This window comes from Microchirus variegatus, assembly GCF_963457635.1.
Source record: "Microchirus variegatus genome assembly, chromosome: 16".
Classification (NCBI taxonomy): domain Eukaryota; kingdom Metazoa; phylum Chordata; class Actinopteri; order Pleuronectiformes; family Soleidae; genus Microchirus; species Microchirus variegatus.
The window spans coordinates 12,533,749-12,561,544 of NC_139817.1; the positions used below are offsets into that span (position 1 = coordinate 12,533,749).

The following is a 27,796-nucleotide window of genomic DNA, read 5'->3' on the forward strand; positions in this document are numbered from 1 at the left end:
AACAATAGTTAACGCTCTGGTGCCGTTCACTGACCTTATTTTCTCAGTTTAAGTTGTTTTGTAATGCACTGATGTGTTTCCCAACCAACTGAACTTTTCCTCATGTTTATCTGAAGTGTTTAACCCGCAGTACATAAACATTAACCTGTCATTTAAGCAGCCTGATTTACATTATTATGATAACATTGTGCAGGCATTAAATGCAGAAGACATTGTATGGTGGAGTCCTCTGCAATAATTCAATCATAATTGACTGCAGCATGGGTGAAGGGCCCAAGACAAATTACCCACTGCTGGGACAATAAAGTTAATCTTGAATCAACAGCAATATATTAAAGGTTCACTACATATGTATCAGTATATATTTGTGCATGGTGCAAACATATTGTGAATCATAATCACTTTTCATCTTTCAAGTAAGTTGCTTTGTTTTCTGTGCAAACCACCATTGAGTGGTTTCTTCATCTTATACAGAGCAAAAAATCGGTCTCAAATCATCAGACAATTGCCACAATCAACAATCATCAAACTGATTTGAAAATATTTACTAATATTAACTTTTTTTGGCCATTTAAAAAAACATTTGCCTATCTCTCAGCCCATGCCTCCATGCTGTTTTCAAATCAGTAGATATTGGTAATAAGAACATAAGAAATGTTTGATATCTGAGGTGAATTGAACTGAGAGTTAATTGAACCAATTAATTGCAGTTAAACTTCTTAATAGATATAAAACATAAAATACTGTGAAACATTCTTATCTATTATGTTTGTTAAGCCTTGCAAAAACATAATATTGATAAGACTATTTAAAGTTAAGACAATGTTGACAAGTTTTGCGTGGAGACAGTTATTTGGCACGGAAACGTGTGTGACTTATTCACTTGGATTAGTCATGATGTCCGTTGCAACGTGCCCTTGTTCAGCAGTTGAGCATTCTGCAAAGCACTGGAATGCACGTTTGCTGTTAAAAGTACAACATATCCTCCAGTAAAATCCCAAGTACCTCTCTGTTGTTTTTTCTGTTTGTTTCTCCAGATACCCTCACAATATCTTCATTTGGCATATGAAGCACTAAGGCTCCATTGATGCATGATAAAGAGAGACATACTGGAGTAATAAGGATTTGCCAAGGTGACCCGCATCACTCATACCCCACAAGAAGACAGGCTGAGTTGGGGAAAGGGGCTCCCCTCCCTGCCTGGGGGGCCAGCTATTGGACAGTGAACTTAATCCAGCTTGGAGAGTCCCGGCTGCAGCCTGGCACTCTGCCCTTATGGGGCAGCAGCCGGGGAAGTTTGTAGGGGACCAGAGGAGACCCAGTCTGCCGGCCTTCATCAAGGGTGGAAAGAGAGAATCTTCACGCCATGGGACCCAGCCCTGCAATGTGTTTACTGTGCACGGTAAGAACACATCACTAAATAAACTCAAATGTATTAACACACTGATCATTTTGGTTTGTTATGAGATTGTCTGGTAACATATTACACACTTCCTGGCTTCCTGCAGTCTGTTAATTTTCAAGTGAATGACATAGCCAGTGTACTGACATTTAACTGCTTAAAGCTGAGTAAAAACGAGGATGTGGATGATGTTATTAATGTGTGCGTAGAAAGTGTAAGGGTGTACAGACAGTATCAACACAACAGCAGTTGCATCATCGCATATGCAGCTTGCTGGCTGAACAACAGATTTGCGATTGCATAACCAGAGAAAGTCTTCACTTAAAAGCATGCAATAATACATTTTTTCAACAATTCGTAACTCGGCCTACACTGTGCTTATAAGTCTGAGTTCTCACGAAGCCATTCTTTACTATCTAATTTGTCACATGTTAACCCTGAAGATGGTTTGATGGATAGAATGTTTTTCTTGGTCAGTTGCTTGGTTTTGGTTGTTATAGTTTGTCACTTCACTATTACAAAGTGTTATTCCTTTTTTAATACTCTGCACCAAGTTTTGACTTTCTGCTCTTAGCAAGGCAGACTTTAATGTTGTGTATAATGTGCTTTAAACTGCATTTATTGTGCCATTGTATTGGTTCACTTGGTATCTTAGACATTGCAAACTATCAATCCACTGTAGTCCGACTAAGACAGACAATCAGACAACTTGCAGAGTCCGAGTACATGCGGATGTTGTTTACTGGTGCATTTTGTGTATGGTATTGTTGATTGATTAGTGAAAGTCCTATTCAATAATCCATTCCATTTGTTTCCTATATTTTCTTAAACTCTGTCTTGATTGAGACAGGGTTTGTGGAAAAGTCGAATATTGTGCTGCAAGATCCACTTTTAGTTTTGTATTCGATTAGTCCTTCACAGAAATTTAGGCTTATTATTGGGCTGCAACTGTCTTTGAATTGTTCCATTATACAACATGCCTTGTGTTATAAATGAAATGTGCATTTTTTTATGTGTGCTTGAGAACTCTTTTTGCATGCAGCACCGTTGCCCATCGTTTTTTCTAACTGTCCTTTTGACCCGTTGGCTGGCAAATGGCTGATCCAGCTTGTGTTTGATTGTTGGAGAGTCAGATCTTAATCATGGGACCATTAAAGGGTATATTTAGGTAGAGCTGTAAAAACAACATTTTGTATTATCTATTCTAAAAACATTTCTGAGAATATGCCAAAATCTGATACAGTCTTTTTCTTAATCATAAATCATTTTGACCAGTTGGAACTAACCACTTGATAAGTTGGTTTATTTTCTGTGTCCATGAAAAAGCAATGAAAAGTTAAGCAGGTAGTCAGATGAGTGCAAATCTGAAAGTAATTGTAAAAGTGTGACTGTCAGCACTCCATCCCCTCTGTGCACTCCTGGGAGCCACGCCATTGTATCATGCAGTAGTAATTAATTTCTTTCCTGGTGATGTTTCTCCAACACTTTAAGTACATGGCCAAATAAAGCAGCCTGTCTTTTACCTGATTAAAACACCTTTTTAATCCTCCAATATGTGACATTTTTGCTGCATGGCTGTGCACAGAAAGCAGATTTTGTAGCCTCAGACCAAACCTGCAGTTATATATATTACATCTTCTTGTTATAGACGATGTTTTGTTATTAACTAGTTTTGGCTCATAACAACACCTTTGTGGTGGTCTCCTAAATGTATGAACCAGAATAGTACAACACACAATATAACCAGGAGTGTTCAATTGGAACTATAGATATTTTTCCTATGCATTCATGCGTTAAATAGGGGGCAATCACAATGCAAAACAAAACCTAGAAGGTTTTATCCTAAGTGGAAAGAACTGATGTGGTAAGCACAAAGCACCATATAATCATTGCACAACCATATTTAAGTTAAACTAACTTCAGTTCAGGTGAAAATGATATGAACTTTTTTAGCCCTTTTAAAATGATCACATGCTCTCGAAACAGATGCATGTCATGCATTTAGCTAAACTGATAAGTTTACCAAATGTGTCTGTTAGGACTGTGATTGCCTTGGCAGGATTACTTTCCACTGACTCTCAGTCTTGCATAACACAGAGGGGGACAGGACAGGGAAGGTCAGAAAAACACTATAAAAGGCTTTGCCGGTAAATGGATCGAATATGGCAAAGGGTCAGTGACATGGGGTGTATTTGTGTTCCCTTCCTGATGAGCAGTTTACACCATGAGAGGGGATGTGAGTCATAGTCGAAGAGGAGGGCAATATCAACACATGATTTTACATCTACATGTTTTTCTTACTTCCTGGTGAGCCCCAACTAGTTAACACTCGGCTAGCAAGCACCACGCTGCTTCTCCACAGGCAGGTTCAGACCTCTGCATGCAGCTGCCTGGGAGAGAGACAAGAGGCTGTGAAAGGCAAGCAAAGACCTGTCTCTGCTCTTGGCACCCTCTGCACTGTAGAAAGGAGGTATGATCTCACTGGCTAGCGAGCACACATTGTAAGGACTGAGCAGGGAAGTTCATTTCTGGGAACGCTGCTAAAAAAGCAGCACTTGCATTGTTTTTTGTTGTTGTTTTTCTCATGTGGTTTAACTCAGAAGATTATGGATTAGATTATCAGATGCAGTTGATGCTGTTTTCAAACTGGGCATGTTTGAAAACAGCATATGTGCACATAATTTGCATTTACTGGAAGACTGGTATAAAATAATTTGCCATCAATTTTACAGTTTAATATTGGTTACTACAATATCTGTATGCTTTATCACGACCATGTCACTGCAACAGTGGGACCATGTTGTAAATGGAAGTCCAAAAGCAATGTATTACTTTTAAACTGGTTTATTTGTAGTAGGGGTTAATAGGGCTTGACGGTATCCATTGTTGAAAAGATTGATGCCTTTCAATTGTTTCCCTACCATTCCCTGAGAAAGAAATGAGGAAGCCTTAATACCGAATACCGGTTTTTATGATTGTATGGTGTGAAGGAAGGATGTTTTCCTTTTAAGGCTCTTAAACCTTCAGATATTTTTTCTTGTATAAATGTAAAGGAAAATAATTGCCCCTGTTGGCTACATTTCTGCATTCATATTTTTGTTTGATCAGGATTCTTTGTTCACAAATAATACTCAGTAGTGTTTTGTGTTGTTCTTAAGTCCATGAGTTATTTATGGTTTTTAACTTGTGTGCTTGTGACCATGGAATAAATTGGCTGCCATGGATAGACTACATCATATTGCCTCTCATCATGGTTTCATATTGTATATCTCTGGCCCAACTAAAAAAAAGCTGACTTGAGAAAGCTGAGAAAGCTGACTTGCAATAGGTGCATTCCAACACAATTAAACTGTAACACCCCAAAGCAAACCCATTCCTGACGAGCTTTAGTAGTATCGACATCAAATGCAAGCCATACAGGAAGGCCCTGACACATTACATCAATCCAGGTCTTAAAGAAAGTAGATTGTAGGTTTTGTTTATTCTGTCATTTAGTTCATGAAGTTATATCTTACTTTGTATGAAGCTTACAATAAACACTCTGAAGCTACTGTGTACTAGAAAACAGTGCACGAGTGACAGATTGAAACTTTGGAAAGTGATGAGCTATTAATTGTTACCAGCAAAAAGTCTACCTATGGTCAACAGGCAGATGAGTAGAATTATAGAAAATGTAGGAACCTCTGGCATGTTGCTTCTTGGATATATTTCAGAATGGGCAACAGGGCTTTTCTTGTTACTGATGCTTCACCCCACAATTGTTCCCTGGTTGATGCCTGCGGGCCAGCCTGGCAAATCTTCAAGTATGTTCAAGGCACATTACAATGTGGGTATAAAGGAAGATGACACCCCATTCACTCACAGTCTGTAGTAGCAGATTTCTATTCAAGGCCACAGGGTGCTGGGGCAAAGTGAACAGGGCAGAAAATGGGTAAACACCATATTACTCGCCCCCATTCTGTGTTCATTCATTAATTCGTTGATTTCAGCTTTATCCTCCAATGAAGGTCGCTGGAGCCAATCCCAGTTGACACAGGGCAAAAGACGGGGTACACCCTCGACAGGTCGCCAGTCCCACCACAGGACCAGCATACAGAGACAAACAAGCATTCACTCTCACATTCACACCTACAGGCAATTTAGAGTGCTCTATTAACCTCTGCATGATTTTGGCATACGTGATTTAATATATTAACTAGAGCTGAAACAATTAATTGATCACTAAATTAATTGTCAACTATTTTGATAATTGATTAATTGGTGTGAAGCTTTTTTGTCATTATTAAAACAAGATTTTCGATTGTTTTAGCTACTTAATTGTGAATATGTTCTTTGTGTCTTTGCTCCACATAACGAAGGAATCATTAAAACTGAACCATTTTGGTTTGTGGACAAACAAGACATTTGAGAACATCGTGATTTTCATCGATCGACATTTAAAAAAAAAAACGTTTTCTGACATTTTATGAACCATACGATTAATCGAGAAAAAAATAGACAGATTAATCGATTACGAAAATAATCGTTAGTTGCAGCTCTAATATTGACCTGCATGGGAAATGTAAAAGAAAAAGCTGATGATTTGAACATGACAACTTAACACAATCGGGACTGAGCGTAAGACTTAGAAGAAAAGTCTTTTCACCTCTTCATAAAACTTTAACTTATATAGTTATATTTGGGGCAGAAGGTAGGCAATCTGACCTGTGTGTGTATGTGTGTGTGTTTCCTGCAGCATCTGCATTCATTGTGTATGCAGGAACTGGCTCTAATGGGCTCTTTCTTGGCTGGAACTTGCGGAATCTATACAGTCTAGACACCAAATATCCTCCCATGATCCCTGTGGGTCCTGAAGATGGAAGGAAGGGGTCTGTATTTGTGTTTGTGTGTGTGTGTGTGTGTGTGCACGCACGTGTGAAGGCATGCTTGTGTATGCACACCCACATACATATCCGCTCAGCAGGCGCCTCATAGTAATTCACATTCAGGACAGCTGTTAGGCCCTTGGTGGATGGTCCCTTGCTATCACTGGCAATGTGTCCGAACTAGAACACACACAATGTCACCCTGTGTAACTCAACTAAATGGACTTCTCTTGTATCTGATCTGTGTCCTACATTGGTGGTGTCTAAATGTTCTTTCCCGATTAAGAAACTAGTGTTGATATGTACTGTTCAAAAGTTTGGGGTCACTTAGAAATGTTCTTATTTTTGAAGGAAAAGCACTTTTTTCAATGAATATAACATTAAATGAATCAGAAATACATGCTATACATTCTTTAATGTCTGTTTTTAATGGAATATGTACATAGGTGTATAGAGGCCCATTTCCAGCAACCATCTCTCCAGTGTTCTAATTAGAAGGCTATTTCATGATTAGAAAACCCTTATGCAATTATGTTAGCACAGCTGAAAACAGTTTTGCTGGTTCTTTGACAAAAGCAAATTTGTTATTTTGAATAAAAATCTATTTATTTCTCATCTTGTCAATGTCTTGACTATATTTTCTATTCATTTTGCAACTCTTTTGATGAATAAAAGTGTGACTTTTAATGGAAAACACAAAAAAATTGTATAGGTGACCCCACACGTTTGAATGGTAGAATATGTGCGAGACACATTTGTGCCTTGCTGGATAACACCTAGCTTGTAGCCAAGTGTCCCCTCCTTTAATCAAGTCTCAACCACCTGGAAAGGAGTCTGCTTTATCACCACCAGTCACAGATGACCAGCAAAGCAGCTGTGTTTATAAATCAAAGAAGTCAAGGTGGTCTCTGCCCTTCATTTCATCAAGATCCACAAGGGCTTGTTTTCAAGACAGGGATAATAATCTTCTTTCAAAAACATGTTAAGCACACATTCGATCTAAAAATGTGTCCTTTCTTCACAGTGAGAGTAAATATTGATGAGACAATGGGTGTAAAATTGTACCAAAACAATAATTCTGTCAAATGTGACTGATTTGAAAGAATTAGATAATGGACGGATGCATTAATCAACAGAAATCATTACCTGTCGTTAACAAGCCCTTTTTACTCATTTTTAATTTGGCACAGTAAGAGAAGCACATGTTACTCTGTTTTCTCAGTGTCATATTCTGCTAATGCCAGTGAGCTAGTGTCTATAGTACCAGGACCAAAGCTGCTACATGTTAATACAGCGACTGTCAGTTTTATTTACACTACCATTTTTCAAAATGCCATTTGTCATCAGGGACTGTTGTGGTGTTATGTTATCTGATCGGTGTGACTATCATTGATGGATTCCTGGCCTCATACTGTCTCGTGCATCATGTATGTGATCTGTTGTGAGGGAGGTGTATTGTGTAATATTGCCTATTTTGCACTGAAAAAAAAGAGTGAGTTGAACGTAGGGCAAGCCACAGCAGTGGAGTGAAGAATGTGACCTCTTGTGCATTCCTCTCTCAAAAAACTGGTGCAATCCCCCTCCCTCCCTCCCCCCACCTCCTTTCTTTCTTCTCTTTTCTACCCTTCCCCTTGTTTCCTCCTTGTCATTGTCTCCCTTTATGTTTTGGTGTTGTTCTCGTTGTAAGTTTTTCATTAAGTGGATTTTACATAGCATAGGACTTTTTTATAGACATGGAAAACAATGGCCCAATTGAGCAACAGGCTGAATCAATGAAAATCAGCAGACAAACAATGGATCACGCAATAAAGTCACAGTTTGAAATGGCAAACAGAACATAAACATCTGGCAGTGAAAGAATATTAGCATTTTGAGTAGGTATGTTTTTGCTCTCGAGCTGCTTTTTGCTCTTGTGTTCTTCAAACATCAGCTTGTTGTGCATGACAAAAATAAAACTACTTAAACTGAGACATGATCGGCTCATCATAATGGCAAGATTTTCCCTTTTTATGCAGATACAGTTGTGCAAAGAACAATAAAATGTGCACGCATGTTGGTTTCTCATTAAGGCATTGACTTTTACCCTGTTTTTGTTTTTGATTTATTTCAGCGTCTGCAACTAAATATTTTGTGAAATCGTCACTTTTGATTGCTCTGTTTTCAAACTTTGCATGATTTAGATATTCTCCAGTGATGCATTGCAAAATGTCATCACTTTACTTTAATTATAACTATGTGGCCATACTCTTCCAGTCATGGGGCAGGTATTTGTTATGTTACATCTAGTTTGTCAGTCTTGAGGCGCCACAGTAAGAGGCCACCAGCATAACCACTTCTTTTTCTTCTGTTTGCTGGCAGACCTTCCACTGTACACACACGCGCGCACACACACATACAAAGATGCAGTATAACAATACTCACATGCATGTTGAGAACCTCCAAGTTGAGGAATGCAGTGTGGGAGCTCTGCACCACCTGGGCCCAACACACACACACATGCATGCATGCAGAGGGGGGAAAAACCCCACTCGTTTCTTGCTTCCATGTCTAAGCAGGCAGACTAAGCTGCAGACACAGCTGTTGCTTTCTCTGCATAGTAGACAACCTGCTAACTTGGATGCCAGCTCTGTTTTTGTAGAACACTTCGACCATTTATGGAGCCTATCATTCTAGATGCATCTAAACCCCCTGCAGGGACTAGGATAAATGTCCAAGGGACCGTGATTTGACATGGGGCAGCTTTAGCCATGTTTTTTCTGTCCCATTCCATTGTTGTCTGGAGTGATTGTGTTTCCCCTGACTAGTCCAGCACTGTTATACTGTCCTGTCTCTTTGTTTTTTTGTTGTGTTACGCTCATCTTAATAGCGCTATAAGAGGGTGCATGCTATGCTTGCTGCATCTGGATCCACTTAGACTCAAAGAGGAGCCCAAGCGCTGCAGGCTGAGAGCCTTGTAGCTGGAGTCACTCCTCTTTGTATCTGTTTCTGTTTTAACCCCGATGGGCATACAGACAAATGGGGTCTTTCTCCAGGCATCCAGCTAATGTCTGTAGCTGTAAAAGCAAATTATTCTGTTTCCTTTGTCCATCTCCTTAGTGTCATTTATTATGCATTTCAATGATCATACTTTAGATTAGGGAACACATATTCACCATTAACTAGCTGCTTACTAACATGCATATATGTAGCATACTAACCCTTTATGACACCTTATGTAGGAAAAATCTTAATTCATGTTGTAATAGCGGTAGAATAATGTTATGTAGAATACGGTGTTCATACGTGCTTAATGATTACTAATAAAGGCATAGTATGCTACTTATATATGTTAGTATGCACCTAGTTAATGGTGAATATGTCTTCCCTTATCGTAAGTGTTACTGTTTATATTATCACTTATCAGTTGAATTCAATCAAGTCAGAAGCAATAGCATAATCTTAAGTTTGCTCATTTCATTTGCTGTAGTATTGCAAATATCCCTCTCATACTTTCCTCCTTTGCTTTTCCCTCATGAAAAAGGTTGGCTCCCTGTGTGCACACAAAACAATGGAATATAAAAAGATGTGCCTTATGCCAGCAGTCTGTGTTAAAATGAGTAGTTTATCGGAGCTCTGAAAACAACCATAGCACCTTGCTGTCTTCACATAAAAACGCACAGGTTGTATTTAGACCTATTTCTTTGGCCTCGCTTTTGTGCCCTTTAATTTTCTCAGACCTTTTCATCACCGATGATTAGCACAGCATTTTATCCCTGACAAGTGATGAATACTTGTGTGTGCATCTGACCTGCCTGTCTGTTTGTACAAAGTGTGACATTTTTACTCTGGTCGAACATCCATACTGTTGAGTTCTCAACAGGCACACATATTTTTGGCACTAGATCGTTTTGTTTGAGCCTTTTGCAGTCTTGCTTCTTCTTGAGAAATGAGCAAAGGTTCTGCTTCGTCACCTGGTTTGTGTTGCCCTATTTTGTGTCTGTCATCACGGTGAAATGGCTCCAGTAGGTCGGCTGGGTTTAACTCCCTCAGCCTCAGCTCTGTGTGTCACGTCTCATCTGTACTGGAGATTGTCTGTAAACTAAGACGACAATAAACTGTTAACGGGTCGCCTCAAATGAGAGAGATTTGGCTCAGGACGCAGAGAAAGCGACTTTGTATGTGAGCATGCATACAAAATGAATTTCATCTCCTGATCACTGACCTTTGGGAAAACAGATTCTCACAAGCGCAGAGAAAAATCTACATAATGAAAGTAATTTGTCTTTTCCTCTGTATATATTTACTGATTTCCACACAGCTGAATTCCCTTCGATGTGTTTGCATGTTTCACTGTCATCGACATCTTTTACTGAATACAACAGGGTTTTGACGCTAGAGCATTTAACCTTGAACCAGATCAGCCACTGTTTTGTTCTTAAGTGTCTGTCCTCCCTGTGGACTGTAGACATTGAGTGGAGAATAAGGTGGAACCCTAAACCCCTTAACCTCATCTGTTGGCCTGCATGCCTCAGACACTCTGGCTGCATTCTCCAGAGTCCTGAGTAAACAGATACATGCACACGCATATACATCCATCCACATGAAAGACTCATGGAAACTGGCTCTTAATTGACTGATATTTAAGTAGACTTGACTGTTACTGCTGTGTTAGTCGCAACAATGAAAGGATGAGCCATGTGCAGTGCAGAAAATCCGTTAAAACGAACGCGTCTTTGTCTCGCTCGCTCCTCATCTCCCACCATTTTCCGTTCTCTGTAATTAGAATGTCTGCTTGGTTTTAAAGTGTAATAACTCTTGGTTCATTACTTTGAAGGACAGAATTATTTGAGTTTGTGTGCATTGTTAAACCGTGTGATTATGTTTGTGTGTGTGTGTCCCCTCATGTATGGATTGAGTAGTGATGCAAAAATTGTATAGGTGACTCGACGAACTTTTGAACGGTAGGGTATGGGAGCGTTTCCATGACCAAGTATTGTGATGTATGTATTTATGTCAGCATTCTATTTGACACCAGTTTGGCATCATAGTTGCTGCCTCAGTTGGGATTTTACGGATACAACCTGTTCTCTGCAAGAAGGTTTGGAGAATGGAAACTGAAAAGCAGGAGGGGGGGGGGGGGTACATGAGAGGTAAAGAGCCAAAAAATTATCCCGTGGGTGGATGTACGTCAGCTAACCGTTAACATACTCGGCTCGGATTATAAAATGCGAACGAGTGATACAACTATGAGCTCACCTCCAAACAATGTGCTTCATGTTTCTCCATCTGCAACCTTTTTCCTCTTTCCTCCGCAGCTTTTATAGCCTCGCTCCTCTTCCCTTCATCCTCTCATTTCCACAACACTGTGTGTGTCTGCGGTGATTTAACAGGCCTTTCTCAGGTCCGAGGAAGTCTGCCCTTCTTAATTGGATGTTTTGGAATGGCGCACGAGGAGCACAAATAGTTGCAATGCCAGTTGTGCAGGGATGATGCAGAACTTGGTGACGTGTGACTGGATGTTCATAACACTGAGGTCATAACTTACAAAGCCACTGAGACTTAGGCATGGAGAAGAATGCACATAGATGCTAAAAAATAACACCCTGATCATTAACCAGACGAGCACAAAATAAGGTCAGTCCATGTCTGACTTGTGATGTGTTCAATCACTGGTGAGTTGATTTTGTTTGGATTGTTTCCAAATGAACTTTAAATTGCACGTATGTCTGCTGATGATTGGCAAAGATCCTATAGAGACTAGCATGGTCAAGTGATGCATTATCATCTGCAGTGCTTTTGAATTCATCATTGCTGGTGCTCAGATTTCTACAAAAACTAAACAGGATCTCACTGAGTTTGGGCTAGATTAATCGGTCTGAAGATTCCTGATTGTTTTAGCTTTAGCTTTGCTCCACATAACAAAGAAATAAGTAAAAATGAATAATTTTGGTTTGTGGACAAAACAAGACATTCGAGAACATCGTCATTTCCAGGTTTGACAAACACTGATCAACGTTTTCTGACACATTTTATGGACCAATCGATTAAACAAGCAAAAAATTGACAGATTAATACAAAAATAATCGTTAGTTGCAGCTCTATTTCTTTTTTGAAAATGTTCCGGGTTTGATTGTTTCAAATCTTACTTGCATTGTCATTGATTACGAGGCATTTCTCATGTCTACACTCTCAAGTTTCATATCTATGCTTTCACTTTTGCTTTCAGAACTTAAAACCAAAAGCTCTAAACTATAAATATATATTTTTGTAAGATTTTTTCAGTCATCACTTTTGGTGCCTAATTAGAAATTCCAGTGACAAGGCGCAGACGGTAAACGGGGTTTGCTCTCAGTCTCATGCTATTCGCATTGCGTCATCAACCCAACCTCCCACCAGTATGAAATTACCTACTTGACTGGGTCTCTTATCTTCTCAAGTCAAACATGTACACAGAATAGGATGAACATATTTGGCAGACGTGTCAGTAGATTGCAGCTGCTTCCAGGTCCTTTGTGGTTTGATGAGCAAAAATTATTTTAAACCATATTACACACATTGCACTTTTATTCATCAAAAAATATTATCATGACATTGACAAGATTATGAAATGCCGACTTTTATTCAAAATAATAACTTTGCTTTCTTCAAAGAACCAGCAAAACTGTTTTCAGCTGTGCTAACATAATTGCACAAGGGTTTTCAAGGGTTTTTCTAATCATCCAATAGTCTTCTAACGCGAGTAGCAAACACAATGTACCATTAGAACACTGGAGAGATGGTTGCTGAAAATGAGCCTCTATACGCCTATGTACATATTCCATTAAAAACCAGACGTTTGCAGCTAGAATAGTCGTTTACCACATTAACAATGTGTAGAGTGTATTTCTGATTCATTTAATGTCATATTTATTGAAAAATATTTGATATCTCCCACAAAAACAGTGGTGTATACTGCACGACACATTTTAATTATTGGTGTGTTGAATGATGTCTTTGCCAGTAAGAACATGAGATCCACAAATGCACTATTTGTTTCATGAGTTGCCATCGTATTGAATTGCATTTGTGTAGGTGTCCTTTTCATTTTGTCGACTAACTTTCAACAAAGTTAAAGAAATACACAGTTCTGACAAAAATGTGGTACAGGCTGAGTAACAGCAGATGGCCGAGAAATTAAAGAACCTACTTCAAGTCTGGTGTGTAAGAATTAGTGATATCTAATTAGTGATGGGACAATGTACGATATTATTCCTTATTGGGATTAAAAGCACTTACAATAAGTTGATTGTGGTCATGGCTTATTTATTAATTAATTCATTCATTCATTCATTCATTCATTCATTCATTCATTCATTCATTCATTCATTCATTAATCTCAATTATTTTGGTCAGGATAACCGCGCTGTGAATGTTTAAAATCGTCCCATGCCTACATCTAATGGTCTCCCTTTCCCACATGCATCAGGGAACAAAGGTGGCGTTGCCTTTGTTTGGGATGTTGTTCTTTGTTTGCATTGTACTTTTCTTCTTCTTCAGAAAGTACAATGCATGCATTGGCTGGGTTGTCTCTTTGGCTATAGAAACATGACGGCGCAAGAAGGCTAAGAAAACCAAACTTTTTTTTAAATTTAAAGCAATTATACACTTAAACATAATTACATTTTTCTGGCAGTCGTCCTCCTAAATCTTACACATTGGACCTTTAATGTTTACTTCTCTCCCATTTTGTGGCAAATGAGCCTTGTGTGAAGTGGAGAAAAGGTTATCCTTTGCTGCCCGTTTGTTGCCAATGATTGAGAGTTTCAGATATGTCTTTAACAACCTCGGCCTGTTTCCAGAAGTGATTCTTTAACCTGTAAACATTTCAGACTGGAGAGAGAGAGGGGGAAAGCATGGCTGAGAAGAAGAGGGGGGCAGAAAGACAGTGAGAGGGGGGAAGGGGGTTGAAAGTAGGAGGAGGAGGAGCTTCTCGTAATCATCTCATGACTTCATCGGAAGATCAGAGATTCATACTGGAAGTTCAATCGTTGTTTAGACCCTTTGAGCTTTTATATCATATGTTAGCATTGAGTTTGGGTGCTTTTGTGCTGCTGTTAGTATTCTTCTTGTTGAATGCTTGTGTGTGTGTGTGGTAGCGGTCTCTCCCTCTCATTGTGTGTTTGCTGCTGGAGGTGGGACGGCTCAGCTGATGTCATTGAGTGCAGCAGGCTGAGCCTGAAAGAGGCCCTTTGTTGGCAGCTGCAGCACGAGTAGTCCCTGTGCCTCAGATATACACTCAACAGTGGACAGGAGGAGAGGAATGGCACCGCTCAGACTGCACTACTGCCCACTCAACTGACAAATTTATAAGTCGAGCAAGTTTCTGGACCAGACCCACACTTTTGGATTGGTCTGTGTATTTCAAATGCGGAGCAAATCAAAGCCCAAAAGCCAAAGAGGGGGGGAAAAACATGGAGACGCTGAGAAAAGAAAGTTGGTAGACTTTGCCGGACAGGGGACGCCACTTTTTGAGTCGGAAAGGAGCGGGGAGAGAAAGAGGATTTACAAGATCTGAAGGGACAACAAGAAAAGGAAGATAGTATATCCCGTTGCCTGTTTTGGCTTTGTGCTTTTTCAACTTTTCTCCATTTTTTTTCCTTGTTTGAATTTTTCCCTCGACTTGGACACATGTAGAGGGGGAAACATTCAAGAGACGTCTGATTTGAACAAACAATACCATTTTTGAGCAGGACGGGAAAGAAAACAAATGAAAATGCTGGAGATATGCCTGAAATTGGTGGGGTGTAAATCTAAGAAAGGCCTCTCATCCTCCTCCAGCTGTTATTTGGAAGGTAAGAACGCTTAGTTGATGGCTGTAGTGTTGTGTCTTAGCCTTTGCTGTGATTGTTAAGTTTTCTATGAAGATATGCACAGGAATAACTTCAAGTAGAGGACGAGAATAAAGGCGGTATCAAGACATGAGAGGGAAGAATAAAAGATGAAGTATCAAGTAAAGTCTAAACAATGATTTTTCTGGACTGTGGAAACGGAAGAATGGGGAGGAGAAAGCAGAGAGTGAGCGCAGGGGAGGGTGAGGGAGGCCAGACACACTGGCTAGCAGCAGAGGAAAGAAGTGGAAAAAGAGACGAGGAAGAGAATACAAGGAAATCTGACTCCTGGCTGTGTCCCACAACTCTTGTTTATGAGGAGAGGGGATCTAATCCCAGTCTGTGCCCTCTCTTTCAGTGTTTCTTTTACCATGTCCTAGTACTTGGATCACATGTACTAAAGAACAGTAACTTATTCATATTTTCTTATTAGGTTGTTCTGGTCGGGGGTGGGGGTAATTGATTTGCCCGCGATAAATGAAACACAAATCCAGGGCACATTGTCAGCATAGTAATTGAATTTGATCAGAAGAAAAGGTTCTATGTGTGCCAAAGATTGTGCAACCAGATAATTAAATAGATTAAAAAGTCCTGCTTAGATCTGAAGGATTAATTGCAGTGTATTCATCCACATTTTGTTGTGAATCATCGGAGATGAAGCTCCACCGTGAGATAGAATTAGCCTTGCAGACATCACACTATTATTCTTCAGTTACAATTAGAATGAAGATTGATATTGCATTTGCATTATGACAATGTAAAATTCAATTTTGCTTGCCTTCTTTTTGCCTGTTCTACGTTCCTCCCAAAAGGCTCAGGCCTGGATGTCCTGATGATATCTCCCACAAAAAGAGCCATATCATGTGATCTTAATCCTTTCTGGTGATGACAGGTGATTCAACAGAAATAAGCAAGTGCAGGGTTTTTCCATCCCTGTCAGTCCTTAGAAATAGGTGGTTTGTTAAATAGTTTAATGCTTCTGATTGCAGACTGCTGCATTTGCTTTTCATCTAAGGTGTAAATTAGCTCATTTAAGATGACTGAGACTAAAACTAACCAGGCATCATGTTTTTTGTTGTTTTTTCCAAGTAGTCTGTTTTTTTGAAGAAATTTCTGTATTGCATCAGTCGGGGGTGGGTGGGGGGGGGGTTTGGGTGCTGTCAAAGCTGTGATATTTGTGCACGTTCCACTCATACTTAATCACTTTTGAGTAACATCTCAGTGAAGAAGCCAGAATAATGGTCTAATTTCTCCCACTGCATGGCTCTGGAGAGCGTAAGTCTGTTACAGGGTCTCTGAGTTTCCCTTTCCATAGCCCTTATCTTCTCGGAGTGTTTGTGTTTTGGGCCCATGTGTCAGTGTGCCGTCACCCTCTCACAAAGAGCTGTGGTATTTGTGGCCCGTAAAGTGGACATGTGGACACACTTTATAACCAGGCCAAACTCTGGACATATGGTATTTCTACCTTGCTGTCAGGTCTGGATCTTATTTATCTGTCTTCTGTCTGATCTTAATCTCTTCTCTCAAAATGTTCAATTTTCATTGGCAACACTTATTAGGAACACGTTACTTTTGTTTATGCAAAAAAATGTGTTGTTTCTTATGCCATTTATTTACAGTTGTGAGCATGACTTCATCCTAAGGCCCTGTACAGTTTATTGAAACTGTTTGCAGTGTTAGACTAATATTTCCATGACTTCATATTGGCAACATTTGTATCTTATTAAATACAAATTGGAGTTTGGAAGTTTAAAGAACAGAGAAAAAAAGACTGGTCAAGATTGATGAGTTTACATCCAAGGCCAGACATAAATGACCAGCTAGGACTTAAAAGGTAGTTTTGTATTTGTATTTATCTTGAATGTAGCCCTATTGTTGCTTTATTTCAGGAGGAACATTGATATCTATGTATAGCTGAGGGAATATTAGATTTTTTTTTTTGTTCATTTCACAGAAATTAATAGTACTACGTTTAGCTTTGATCCTCTTGTTGTGTCGAGGCTGGCCAGCCTAGCTTGTGCCTGCAACTTGTCAACAATGTCATGTGACTGGCTGTGAGCCACATACTGTACTCGGTGTATTCTGTTTACTTCCTCTGAGTTTTTTAGTTTTCTATGGTTTGAACAACAGCGCTGCTTCTTCTTTTAACAAAAAAGGTGCTGATTTGACAACACAAATCTAAATCATCATGAGGGGGTGCATGTGACTCTTCTGCACATGCTCAGTCAGCTCTCTGCTCTGTACCCAGTTGAGCCATATCCATTTCCTTAAGTCAAATTCCTTGATGATTCTGGTTGATTTTACAACTCAGATAGCGCCTTTCAGGCAAAATACGCGCTGATACACGGTATGAGGTATCGCATTACTTATTTTTTAATAAAATTTTGATAATCTAATATCCATTTGTAAAGCACAAGCTTGAACCGCTCCCATACTTTCCCGTACTTCAAATTAAATTTCACATTTTCAGAGACGTATTCAGGTGAATCTAAAGAAAAAAATATTAACGTTCTTGTTTTTTTTCAGTTGACAGATATTATGTAATGAATAACTGGTCCATCTTGTGTGCTCAAAGTGAGAACAGCTTAAATTCTTGTTAGGGCATGCCATAGCTTTCTTATAAAACACACTTGCCCTCAGACCATCGCTCCTAATTGAATGATTCATAGATGTTGAAATTGAAAGATTGAATTTCAGAGAAACTATGGTTGAGGTTCACCCATTTTCTTTTTCACACACGGGGGTTTGAAATCGCAAGACGCCGCTTGCGTGTGACAACAGCTGAGCAAGCCACGCGATAGAGATCATGATGGCGTCCAAACTGAACTCTCCGCTTACTTCATTTTCCTTCATCTCTTCTCCACATTCTTTCCATTTCTCACATTTTATAATGTAGCCACCGCTGCCTGTCATTAACATAAGTATAAGTTAACGCACCCTGAACTCATTACCTGTGAGTGCAAACACATTCATTTCACAATTACAGTGAAGCTTCATGCTGAGACACATTCTCGTGGTCTCATCTGTGATATATGTCTACATATATTTTAAGAAAATAGAAACTGAACTGGGGTAATCCAGGAAATGAGGGTTGTAGAGACAGCAGTGACAGGTGGGTGTGGGTCACATGATCAGGTTTATTACTCCTATAATCCCATGGTGGGATCACAGCTGATGGGATGAGGGGATGCAGAAGAATTTAAGTGACACATGGAGGGGGCTGAGAGCTGACATAGTCACTGAGTCATTTAACATGTGTGAGGTGGCATGGGAAAAACTGCTTCACAATGTTTGCTGCATACCAAACACACACCTACGTATCACTCTCAGTTTCCCCTGCTGAAATGCATCATCTGATGTTTTCCCTGGTCACTGACGTGTTCAGATTTCTAATTCTCCCTCTCTCTCTCTCTCTCTCTTATTTGTCTTTTTTTCAGAAGCTCTCCAAAGACCAGACTTTGAGGGTCAGGGTCTGACAGAAGCAGCCCGTTGGAATTCCAAAGAGAACCTGTTGGCTGGACCCAGCGAGAATGACCCCAACCTGTTTGTGGCACTCTACGACTTTGTGGCCAGCGGTGACAACACTCTCAGCATTACCAAAGGTGAGGGAAAGAGAAAACAGTTGTTTGCATTTTTTCATTTCTGACAACTGTTTTCCATAGGTGTGAATGTTGGAAATAACTTTGCAAAATTGCACCCCCAGAGAAAGTTGTTGTTGATACGGTGACTGAAAATGTGCTTATTTGCTTCCCATCCTGTTGTTTTCCCCTCGTTATCTTCATCCCCATCTGACTCCCGCTTCCTGACAATGGTCTCATCCGTGGATTTTTTTTCCCCTTCAATGAACAATACCACAGATGGATTGCATAGACAAACACAGGAAGGAAGGAGAGAACATATGTGCTGGAATAAACTAAAAAAAAGTGCCTGGACAACATTATCATTCTAGTTCATTCTATTGTGGTCCACTGCAAAACAAATCTTATTTCAGTTTGGGTGTTTATGGTCAACTACAGATAGACAGATTGATCTAAGCCACAAAATTGGCTACATTTATGGTTTAGATGAATCATTTCAAGTTCATTTTCAGTGTAATGTGGAAGAAATCAATTTCCTGAGTTTAGTAAACCAAATTACCAGTGTAATGTAAAAGAAAACTCCCCAAGTTCCTGTTGTAAGGAAAGTGGACATTAAATACTGTGGATTCCTGCATGTCTGACTTGAACATGCTGAGTTCAGCTTTTTTACCATGTTATGGTGATCTGTTACTTAATGTGAAGAATATGGAGGATTTATAACAGTCCCAGCTGTGGAAATATTCATTTCAGAATCTCAGTAATGTGTAGCCAAACAGGTACCTTAGCCTAGCCTTTTCTTTTCTTTAAAGTTTTGATCTTACGTGTTAACCAGGAGAGAAGCTGCGTGTGCTGGGTTACAACCACAACGGCGAGTGGTGCGAGGCGCAGACCAAGAACGGCCAGGGCTGGGTGCCATCCAACTACATCACACCGGTCAACAGCCTTGAGAAGCACAGCTGGTACCACGGGCCCGTGTCGCGCAACGCTGCAGAGTACCTGCTCAGCTCGGGCATCAATGGAAGCTTCCTGGTCCGCGAGAGCGAGAGTAGCCCGGGGCAGAGGTCGATATCCCTGCGGTATGAGGGCAGAGTCTACCATTACAGGATTAACACTGCGTCTGATGGCAAGGTAGGTATCAGCGAAAACACGAGCTAGTTTAAAGTTTAAAACATTCTTTAAAGGCAAATGTGTGTTTGCATCCACTGCAGTTGGGTCATGGAGATAAACAGTAGGTGGCACAAAACTCCCGGTCACCACAGAAGAATAAGAGGGCACAATTTGACGAAGTAAATAAAGAGGGCTAAGCAAGATCAAAAAGAGTTTAGGTGCTTCCCATCGATTGTTACAATGATATTTTCTTCCTGCACTTTACACATACTCCCTCAAGTGAAGAGCCTGTCATGTGATATAAGCGGTAGGGGTGGAAATCTTTTACTTTCTCACGATTCGATTCAATTCCGATTTTTGAGGCTATGATTCAATTCAAAACTATTTGATTCATAATGATTTCTGCTTCAATCTAAAGGTGTGCAAAGGATGATCTACTCCAGTCTGCTTTGCAAGACAGAATGGCAAATTATTATTAAGTTTTAAACATTTATCCATGCTTAAATGGAATTGTTGTAACTGTTGCATAAAAGCAATATCACATTGCATAAGTTACAAAAATAAAAGTACCTCTTTATAAAAAAAAAACAATAGATTCTGGGACATTTTATATCGATTCTGAATCGTAGTAAATAGATTCTTATGTGAATCGATTTTTTTGGCACACCCCTTATAAGCAAGCAATGCTTCTTTTTTTAAGCTCTCCTATTGACAATATTTACTGCCTCTCATACAGTAGTACAACTGACTGGGGTTCAGAACTGACCAAAATTAAATGTAACACATAAAGAAACACGTAAAGACAAGTTTAATACCACTATTGACGGCAGAATATTTTAAAGAGCAATAAAGAAATCACATTATAACACATGGCAAAATCTTACACATTGTTCTGCAACTGTGGTAATTGACTGTGATTGAATTGAATGCATTCAGTTGGTCCAGTGCTGTAAGAATATATAGAATTGAGTTTAATCACTCTATCAAAGCAAAGAAGGTGAGATTAGAATGTGAGTTTTGTAGCCGTTAAAATCATCAGTGTGAAATGCTTGGGTTATTAAATATGTCTGGAACACTGTTATATTAGACATTTTATACAAGGTCCATGGCGTCACATGATGGTCATGACAGATTAATGGAGGCCATATTTCAGTGTATGTACTGCAGAATTCCCCAGTCTAGGATTCCCCACACACACATTGCAATGTCAAGTCAAGAAGCCACTGCCATTTTAGATGGGTCACCCTAACTGTCTGTGATGCAGCGAGGTGAGCTCGCTTTGGGGAACGCAAGCTATGACAAGAATGCACCGCTGCTGCTGCTGCTGCTCATAATGTCCAGTAGACGCGAGGGCAGCCAGACACTGACGCCCATGCTGAGACACGCAACAGCACAGACAGATGCAGCCAAGTATGCACACACAAAACAAACGGGACGAACACAGATGGCGACAGCGCACGCACACACACACTCACTTAGTTCCTCTTCTCATATTGTTTTCCATTCTCCGACTGAGGCACAACTCAAGAGTCTGGTATGAGGGACTTCTCCAGTAATTTGAGGTTACCTCAGGCAGCACACCTCCAAGCTGCAGCCTTTCTCACTGACTCTGTCATTAACATTGCGCTGAATAACTAAGGTTTGCTTGTATGACTAAATAGTCATGGTCTAATCTAAAGGAGGGCGGCCAACTGACCATTAAATCCTTTTTAAATCTCAAAGGTTTTTTCACTACAGTCAAGGTTATTCTTCTTTATTCCTCCTAAGATGAATCAATATTGAATCTTCGTTTATAATGCATGAATTCTCATTAGTATGTCGTTTATAAACACAGTTATGAATGTTTTACTCATGTACTGAGCGACTGCTGGACACACAGAAAGGTGAGAGAGCAGTCCCTCGTAAGTCGATCAAAGAGCTCGTTTGTTGGAGGTGGATGCTGATTGGCTGCTTGAGTACAGCAGCTATTTTGGACACTGTTCCTCAGCTGATGGGATGAGTAAAACATTTATAACTGTGTTTTTAAACTACATACTAATGAGTATTCAAGTGTTAAATTATGAATTCAAGACTTATTAATGCTTAACTAATGCTAATAGTGTGTACTTATAAAGTCCATCCATCCATCCATTATCTACCGCTTTATCCTCCACCAGAGGGTCACGGGGGGGTGCTGTGCCTATCTCAGCTGACATTGGGTGATAGGCGGGGATAGACGTGAAATTGCTGTCATTGCAGTTGGTTATAAATTCTGTCGATATACTGGATCGAGCTGGACTCATTGTGTGCGTCAATTCAAATGGGATTTTTTTGCCTCTGCCTTTTCTCAGCTGTACGTCTCATCAGAAAGCCGCTTCAACACACTGGCGGAGCTGGTGCACCACCACTCCACGGTGGCCGACGGCCTCATCACCACACTGCACTACCCAGCGCCGAAGCGCAACAAGCCCACGATTTATGGAGTGTCCCCCAACTACGATAAGTGGGAGATGGAGCGCACTGACATCACCATGAAGCACAAGCTGGGAGGGGGCCAGTACGGCGAGGTGTACGAGGGTGTGTGGAAGAAGTACAACCTCACTGTGGCGGTCAAGACACTAAAGGTAAGATGCTAAGCTTTTATTGTTTCCTTAGTATGAAAGGATGAATTGAAATACCTTTTTGAATATTACAATTGTGTTAGCTATAACTAGAGCTGCAACTAATGATTATTTAATTTAATTTATACGTCAATTATTTTCTGGATAAATTGTTAGGTCCATAAAATGTCAGAAAATATTAAAAAACGTTGATCACTGTTTGTCAAACCTGGAAATGACCATGTTCTCGAATGTCTTGTTTTGTCCACAAACCAAAATGATTTCTTTGTTATGTGGAGCAAAGAAACTATGAAAATATTCACATTTAAGAAGCTAAAACAATCAGAAATAGTGTTTTAATAATGAAAAAAGCTTCAAACCGCTTAATCGATTATCAAAATAGTTTAATTTGGATTAATTTAACAATCTGTCGTATTGTTTCAGCTCTAGCTATAACACTCTAATAGGGGTGCATAATGCTACCCTCTGGTGCTGTATAGGTGTAACTGCAGTCTATAGATTTGCTCATTGTTTTACCATTTAATCTATCCAGGAGGATACTATGGAGGTGGAGGAGTTTCTCAAGGAGGCGGCTGTTATGAAAGAGATCAAACACCCCAACCTGGTGCAATTGTTAGGTATGTTTTGTCTTATTGGCCATTTTTACACTTGAATCTAATTTTATTCTAAATGCTCCACTTCTGAGATTGAAATGTCACTCCTGTATAACCCAAATAAGCTGGTGTTTTGTGTACATTAGCTGTTGGTAGATTCAAAGATGAGCATTTTTATCTCAATAACAATGTCTTTTATAATACAATCTTGCTCCCCTGGCAGGTGTGTGCACACGGGAGCCACCGTTCTACATCATCACCGAGTTCATGACCCACGGTAACTTACTCGACTACCTGCGAGAGTGCAACAGAGAGGAGGTCAACGCTGTGGTGCTGCTTCACATGGCCACGCAGATTTCTTCCGCCATGGAATACCTGGAGAAAAAAAACTTTATACACAGGTATGTGTTATTATCTTAAAAGGTTCCCCTTTAAGATGTTACTAGATGTGATTTTAGTCTCTGAGCATACCCCCTCTCTCACTGTCCATCTATTCTCACAGGAGAACGGATTTTTATCACTGAGAAGTCAGTGTCGTAACGTTGCTGGTTTGTTCTGGCATGTTGAACAAGGTCCTTTTAGAAGCAATGAGATGATTTACCTCTTTCATATTTGCCAAAGTGAATTTTAATTTTCAAACCTGACAAGACTCAGCTTGTGACTCCGCTCCACATAAAACATCTGTAGAAATCTAAAACTACACTCGGTGTTGCAACAAGACACACCACTGACTTTCCTCTTTCCCTTTTCTTCATTGTTGTTCTTTCCTGTTTTTGTTTCTATTGGATCTGAGCTTATAGCATCTCATGCATTATTTTTGACTGTTTTACTTTTTGTTTGCTGAGTTAGGGTTCCGCTTTTGCCTCCTGTTCGTCTCTAATTCTCCTCTCTCCTGCAGGGACTTAGCTGCCCGTAACTGTCTGGTTGGGGAGAACCACCTGGTGAAGGTTGCAGACTTTGGTTTGAGCAGGTTAATGACAGGAGACACCTACACAGCTCATGCTGGAGCCAAGTTCCCCATCAAGTGGACTGCTCCAGAGAGTCTGGCCTACAACAAGTTCTCCATTAAGTCAGATGTTTGGGGTAGGTTTCATCTCGTTTAGGCAGTAATAATAATTAAATAGTTAAAATAATAATTTTGCCCTTTCGTCAAATACAAATAGCTAACGCTATTAGCGAACACAATGTACCATTAGAGCAATGGAAATGGGCCTCTATACACCTATGTACATATTCCATTAAAAACCAGACGTTTGCAGCTAGAATAGTCGTTTACCACATTAACAATGTATAGAGTGTATTTATGATTCATTTAATGTTATATTCATTGAAAAAAAGTGCTTTTCCTTCACAATTTCTAAGTGACCCCAAACTTTATGAACGGTAGTGTATAACTGAGTGTGCAGAACATTTTTATTATAACATAATTATTTGCTTACATATACAGCATTTGGTGTTCTACTTTGGGAGATTGCCACCTATGGCATGTCTCCTTACCCGGGCATCGACTTGTCCCAGGTCTATGAGCTTCTGGAGAAAGACTACCGCATGGACAGACCAGAGGGCTGCCCTGAGAAGGTCTATGAGCTCATGAGGGCCTGTGAGTATCCAGAATATGTTTCAAGGGTCTCTTCTCTATTGGAAAGTGTTTTTTTTTTAAGTGGTGCATATTTCTTTCTCTTCCTGGCAGGTTGGAGGTGGACCCCATCAGAACGTCCCTCTTTTGCTGAAACACACCAAGCATTTGAGACCATGTTCCAGGAGTCCAGCATCTCTGATGGTCAGCGCTAGTTTCTTTTGTATCCATCAGTGAACACTGCACAATTTTTACATGTCTGGTATTGTCATGTTTGTTTAATTCTTGAATTGATTTTTAGAGGTGGAAAAGGAGCTGGGCAAGAAAGGAAAGAAGGCGACATTGGGCCCCATTCAGCAAGCGCCGGAGCTGCCCACCAAGACCAGAACTCTCCGCAAAAACATGGACAACCGGGATGGAGATAGTCCAGGTTACATGGACTTCCTTAGTCCTCGTAGCTTTTAATATGTCAAACACATGAAACCATTTGTATTTATGGGAGATGACTTGATATAAATACTTAAGTGTACTCTAAAACAACACTTTGAATTAAGATTTTCCTTTAAGCCCTTTAAGATAAAAACTGTGATTTGAGTTTGTAACCACAGAGTCTGCTAGGACCTGTCTTGGATCATTGTTTTTTAAGTCTGTCAATGCATTTGAATTATTTAATGTTCCTTTGGTGATTTTGTGCTGCTTCCTCAGACCCAGTTGACCCTGAGGCATCCGTGTCATCACCCATGCTTCCCAGGAAAGAGCGGCCTCTCCTGGACAGCAACCTGAATGAGGATGACCGCTTGCTTCCCAAAGAGAAAGACAAGGACAAGGACAAGACACGTGGTTTACTCAGCCTCATCAAGAAAAAGAAGAAGAACGCACCAGCTCCACCCAAACGCAGCTCCTCTTTCAGAGAGATGGACATCCACCATGACAGGAGGCTCGTGACTCCTGATCTTCGTGACAGTGACGGTGTCAACAACGGTGCATCTGTCAATGACACCACGCATGGCCTTGATTCCAGGTTCCTGGTTACAAACAATATCCCTAACGGTGCTCCTACCTACCCAGGATCATTGTTCCCCAGGAAGAAGGGAGCTCCTGCAGTGCCGGGCCCAGGAGGCAAGGCAGCCACCACACCACCTGGTGAGGAGGAATCTATGTCTAACTCGAAGCGCTTTCTCTGGTCCTCTAGCATTTCCACTGTTAAAGATCGCAATGAGTGGAGGTCAGTGACACTGCCACGGGACTTGGGCCAGCGCCACTTTGACTCAGGTACCTTTGGGGGCAAGCCAGCTCTGCCACGCAAGAGAACCAATGAGCAGAAAGGAGAGGGCGCCCCTCGTATGGGCACCCTGACGCCCCCGCCACGTCTAAATGTCTGTGATCTTTCCTCTTCCTTCATAGGCAAAGACACTGACCACAGCCCTGGGTCTAGTCCCCAGGCTTTAACACCAAAGGTGGACAGAAGACCGGGTGTGCTGGGGCTGGAAAACTCCAAAACCAGTGCTCTGCACGCAGAGCTTCTCAAGCCCAATGTGTTTCCTGCTTTGGGTGCAGCTGGAGAAGAGTGCAGGGCCCGCAGAAACAAGCACCCTGTGGACTCATCCTCTGTCAGGGAAAGAGGAAAGTTACAGAAACCCAAACCAGCCCCACCTCCACCACCCACCAATTCCAAAACAGGCAAGTTCTCCCGCAGCCCCACTCAAGAACTTCCCTCTCCCACTTCAGACATCAAAGCTAAGAGTCTCCCATCTGTCTCAGAACCCCAACACACAACCACTGCCAGTGACCAAGGCCGCTCACCAGTTGGTGAGGGCTCCAAGAAGCTGCCCATGGGCTCCACCTCCAAACCTCAACCATTGAAGACCTCCACCTCTGCCACTTCAATGACCAGCTCCCTCTCCAGCCAGAGCCTAGGAGGCTTCTCATCCTCCCTTTCCTCACCTGGGGATCAGAGCTCACCCACTGCTTTTATTCCCCTAGTGAAGACTCGAAGCTCCCTCCGCAAGACTGCACCCCGGCAGGCCTCTGAGCGCACCCCCAACTCAGCCGTGACTCGCGACATGGTGCTGGACGGCACCAAGCTGCTGCAGGCGGCCATCTGCCGCAATTCGGAGCAGACGGGTAGCCACAGCGCCGTGCTGGAGGCCGGCAAGAACCTGTCCAAATACTGCATGAGCTACGTCGACTCCATCCAGCAGATGAGGAACAAGTTCGCCTTCCGCGAGGCCATCAACAAGCTCGAGAGCAGCCTGCGAGAGCTGCAAATCTGCCCCACTGCGACAGGGGGCGCCAATTCACAGCAGGACTTTAGCAAGCTGCTTTCCTCTGTCAAAGAAATAAGTGACATTGTTCAGAGGTAGCACCTTTAAAGCGTTCCAGTATTACCACACTAAACTGATACTGTATCTCCCTCTACCCTGTTTTTCTGGGCATTTTCCGTGAACTGTGGTTCATGTTGAGCTCGTGTTGGAGAGCTGAGGGTAAAGTCTGCCTGAGAGCAGCAGCAGCAGCAGAGTGTAGGTTCACACTACAGAACACGTAAGCCTGTGGTTATAGTGGATTGAATCAAAGGAATTTGTCTGCTGACATTGTTGGACACAGTTTGCAATATTGAAAAGCCTTAACTATGAATGAACAGTGTCTTTTTGGCCTTCAGGAGGCTCAAGGGGACAATTTTTTTGATCAACATGACTTTTTACCAATCATCATGTCTTATAGTCGACGTGTTTCCCCCCCTTTATTGGTGACACAAGTAGAAAAAAAGCCTGTGATATTTGTTTCCATCACTGTTAGATATTCTTTTTTTTCCTTGATGCTGACGACAATGAGAAAAAAAAAAACCAAACACTTAACCTCATTTTGTTGTTTTAACACTTTTCCATCTGACTGATCTCACGGTTTCCATTTTCACCTGTTTGAATTGGGGCGTTTCTGGAATCAGTGTTTGTAACCTGAGGCCTCTGTCCAATGCTTTTCCCAACATTGTCCATCACTTAGTGATCGGTTGTGTGCTTGGTGATGAAAACACGTGTGTTTTGTTCTGTATGAATGTGTTTTTTTTGTGTGTGTATTTTTTTTTTGCAGTATTTGCAACCATGTGCCATAATAAAAGAAATGGGAGCAAGGGAATGAGGGAGAACAAGCCACTGGCCTTTTCCAGAATTGCTTCACTGCACTCCTTGAGAACAAATAGACCTTCTGACACTATTGGCGGTGCTGTTTAAGA

At 40.9% G+C, this 27,796-nt stretch overlaps 1 protein-coding gene across 5 annotated transcripts; it reads left to right on the top strand.

Annotated features, from left to right (window-relative positions):
* Positions 1-1,245: 1,245 nt before the first annotated feature.
* On the top strand, positions 1,246-27,056 carry abl1 (c-abl oncogene 1, non-receptor tyrosine kinase; the record flags this gene model as incomplete). Of its 5 annotated transcripts, none has more annotated exons than XM_083902671.1 (11): positions 1,246-1,402; positions 18,551-18,715; positions 19,524-19,819; positions 22,129-22,401; positions 22,931-23,015; positions 23,215-23,392; positions 23,890-24,074; positions 24,439-24,591; positions 24,682-24,771; positions 24,869-24,997; positions 25,273-27,056. In XM_083902671.1, 11 exons carry the CDS (start codon positions 1,276-1,278, stop codon positions 26,928-26,930), a joined length of 3,339 nt encoding a protein of 1,112 aa, XP_083758797.1. In that variant the 3' UTR covers positions 26,931-27,056. The 5 variants fall into 5 exon arrangements, with proteins under 5 accessions (XP_083758797.1, XP_083758795.1, XP_083758796.1 ...); XM_083902669.1 differs by having other exon boundaries at positions 1,276-1,402; positions 25,279-27,056; XM_083902670.1 differs by having other exon boundaries at positions 1,276-1,402; positions 24,869-24,991.
* Between the last annotated feature and the right edge of the window lie 740 nt (positions 27,057-27,796).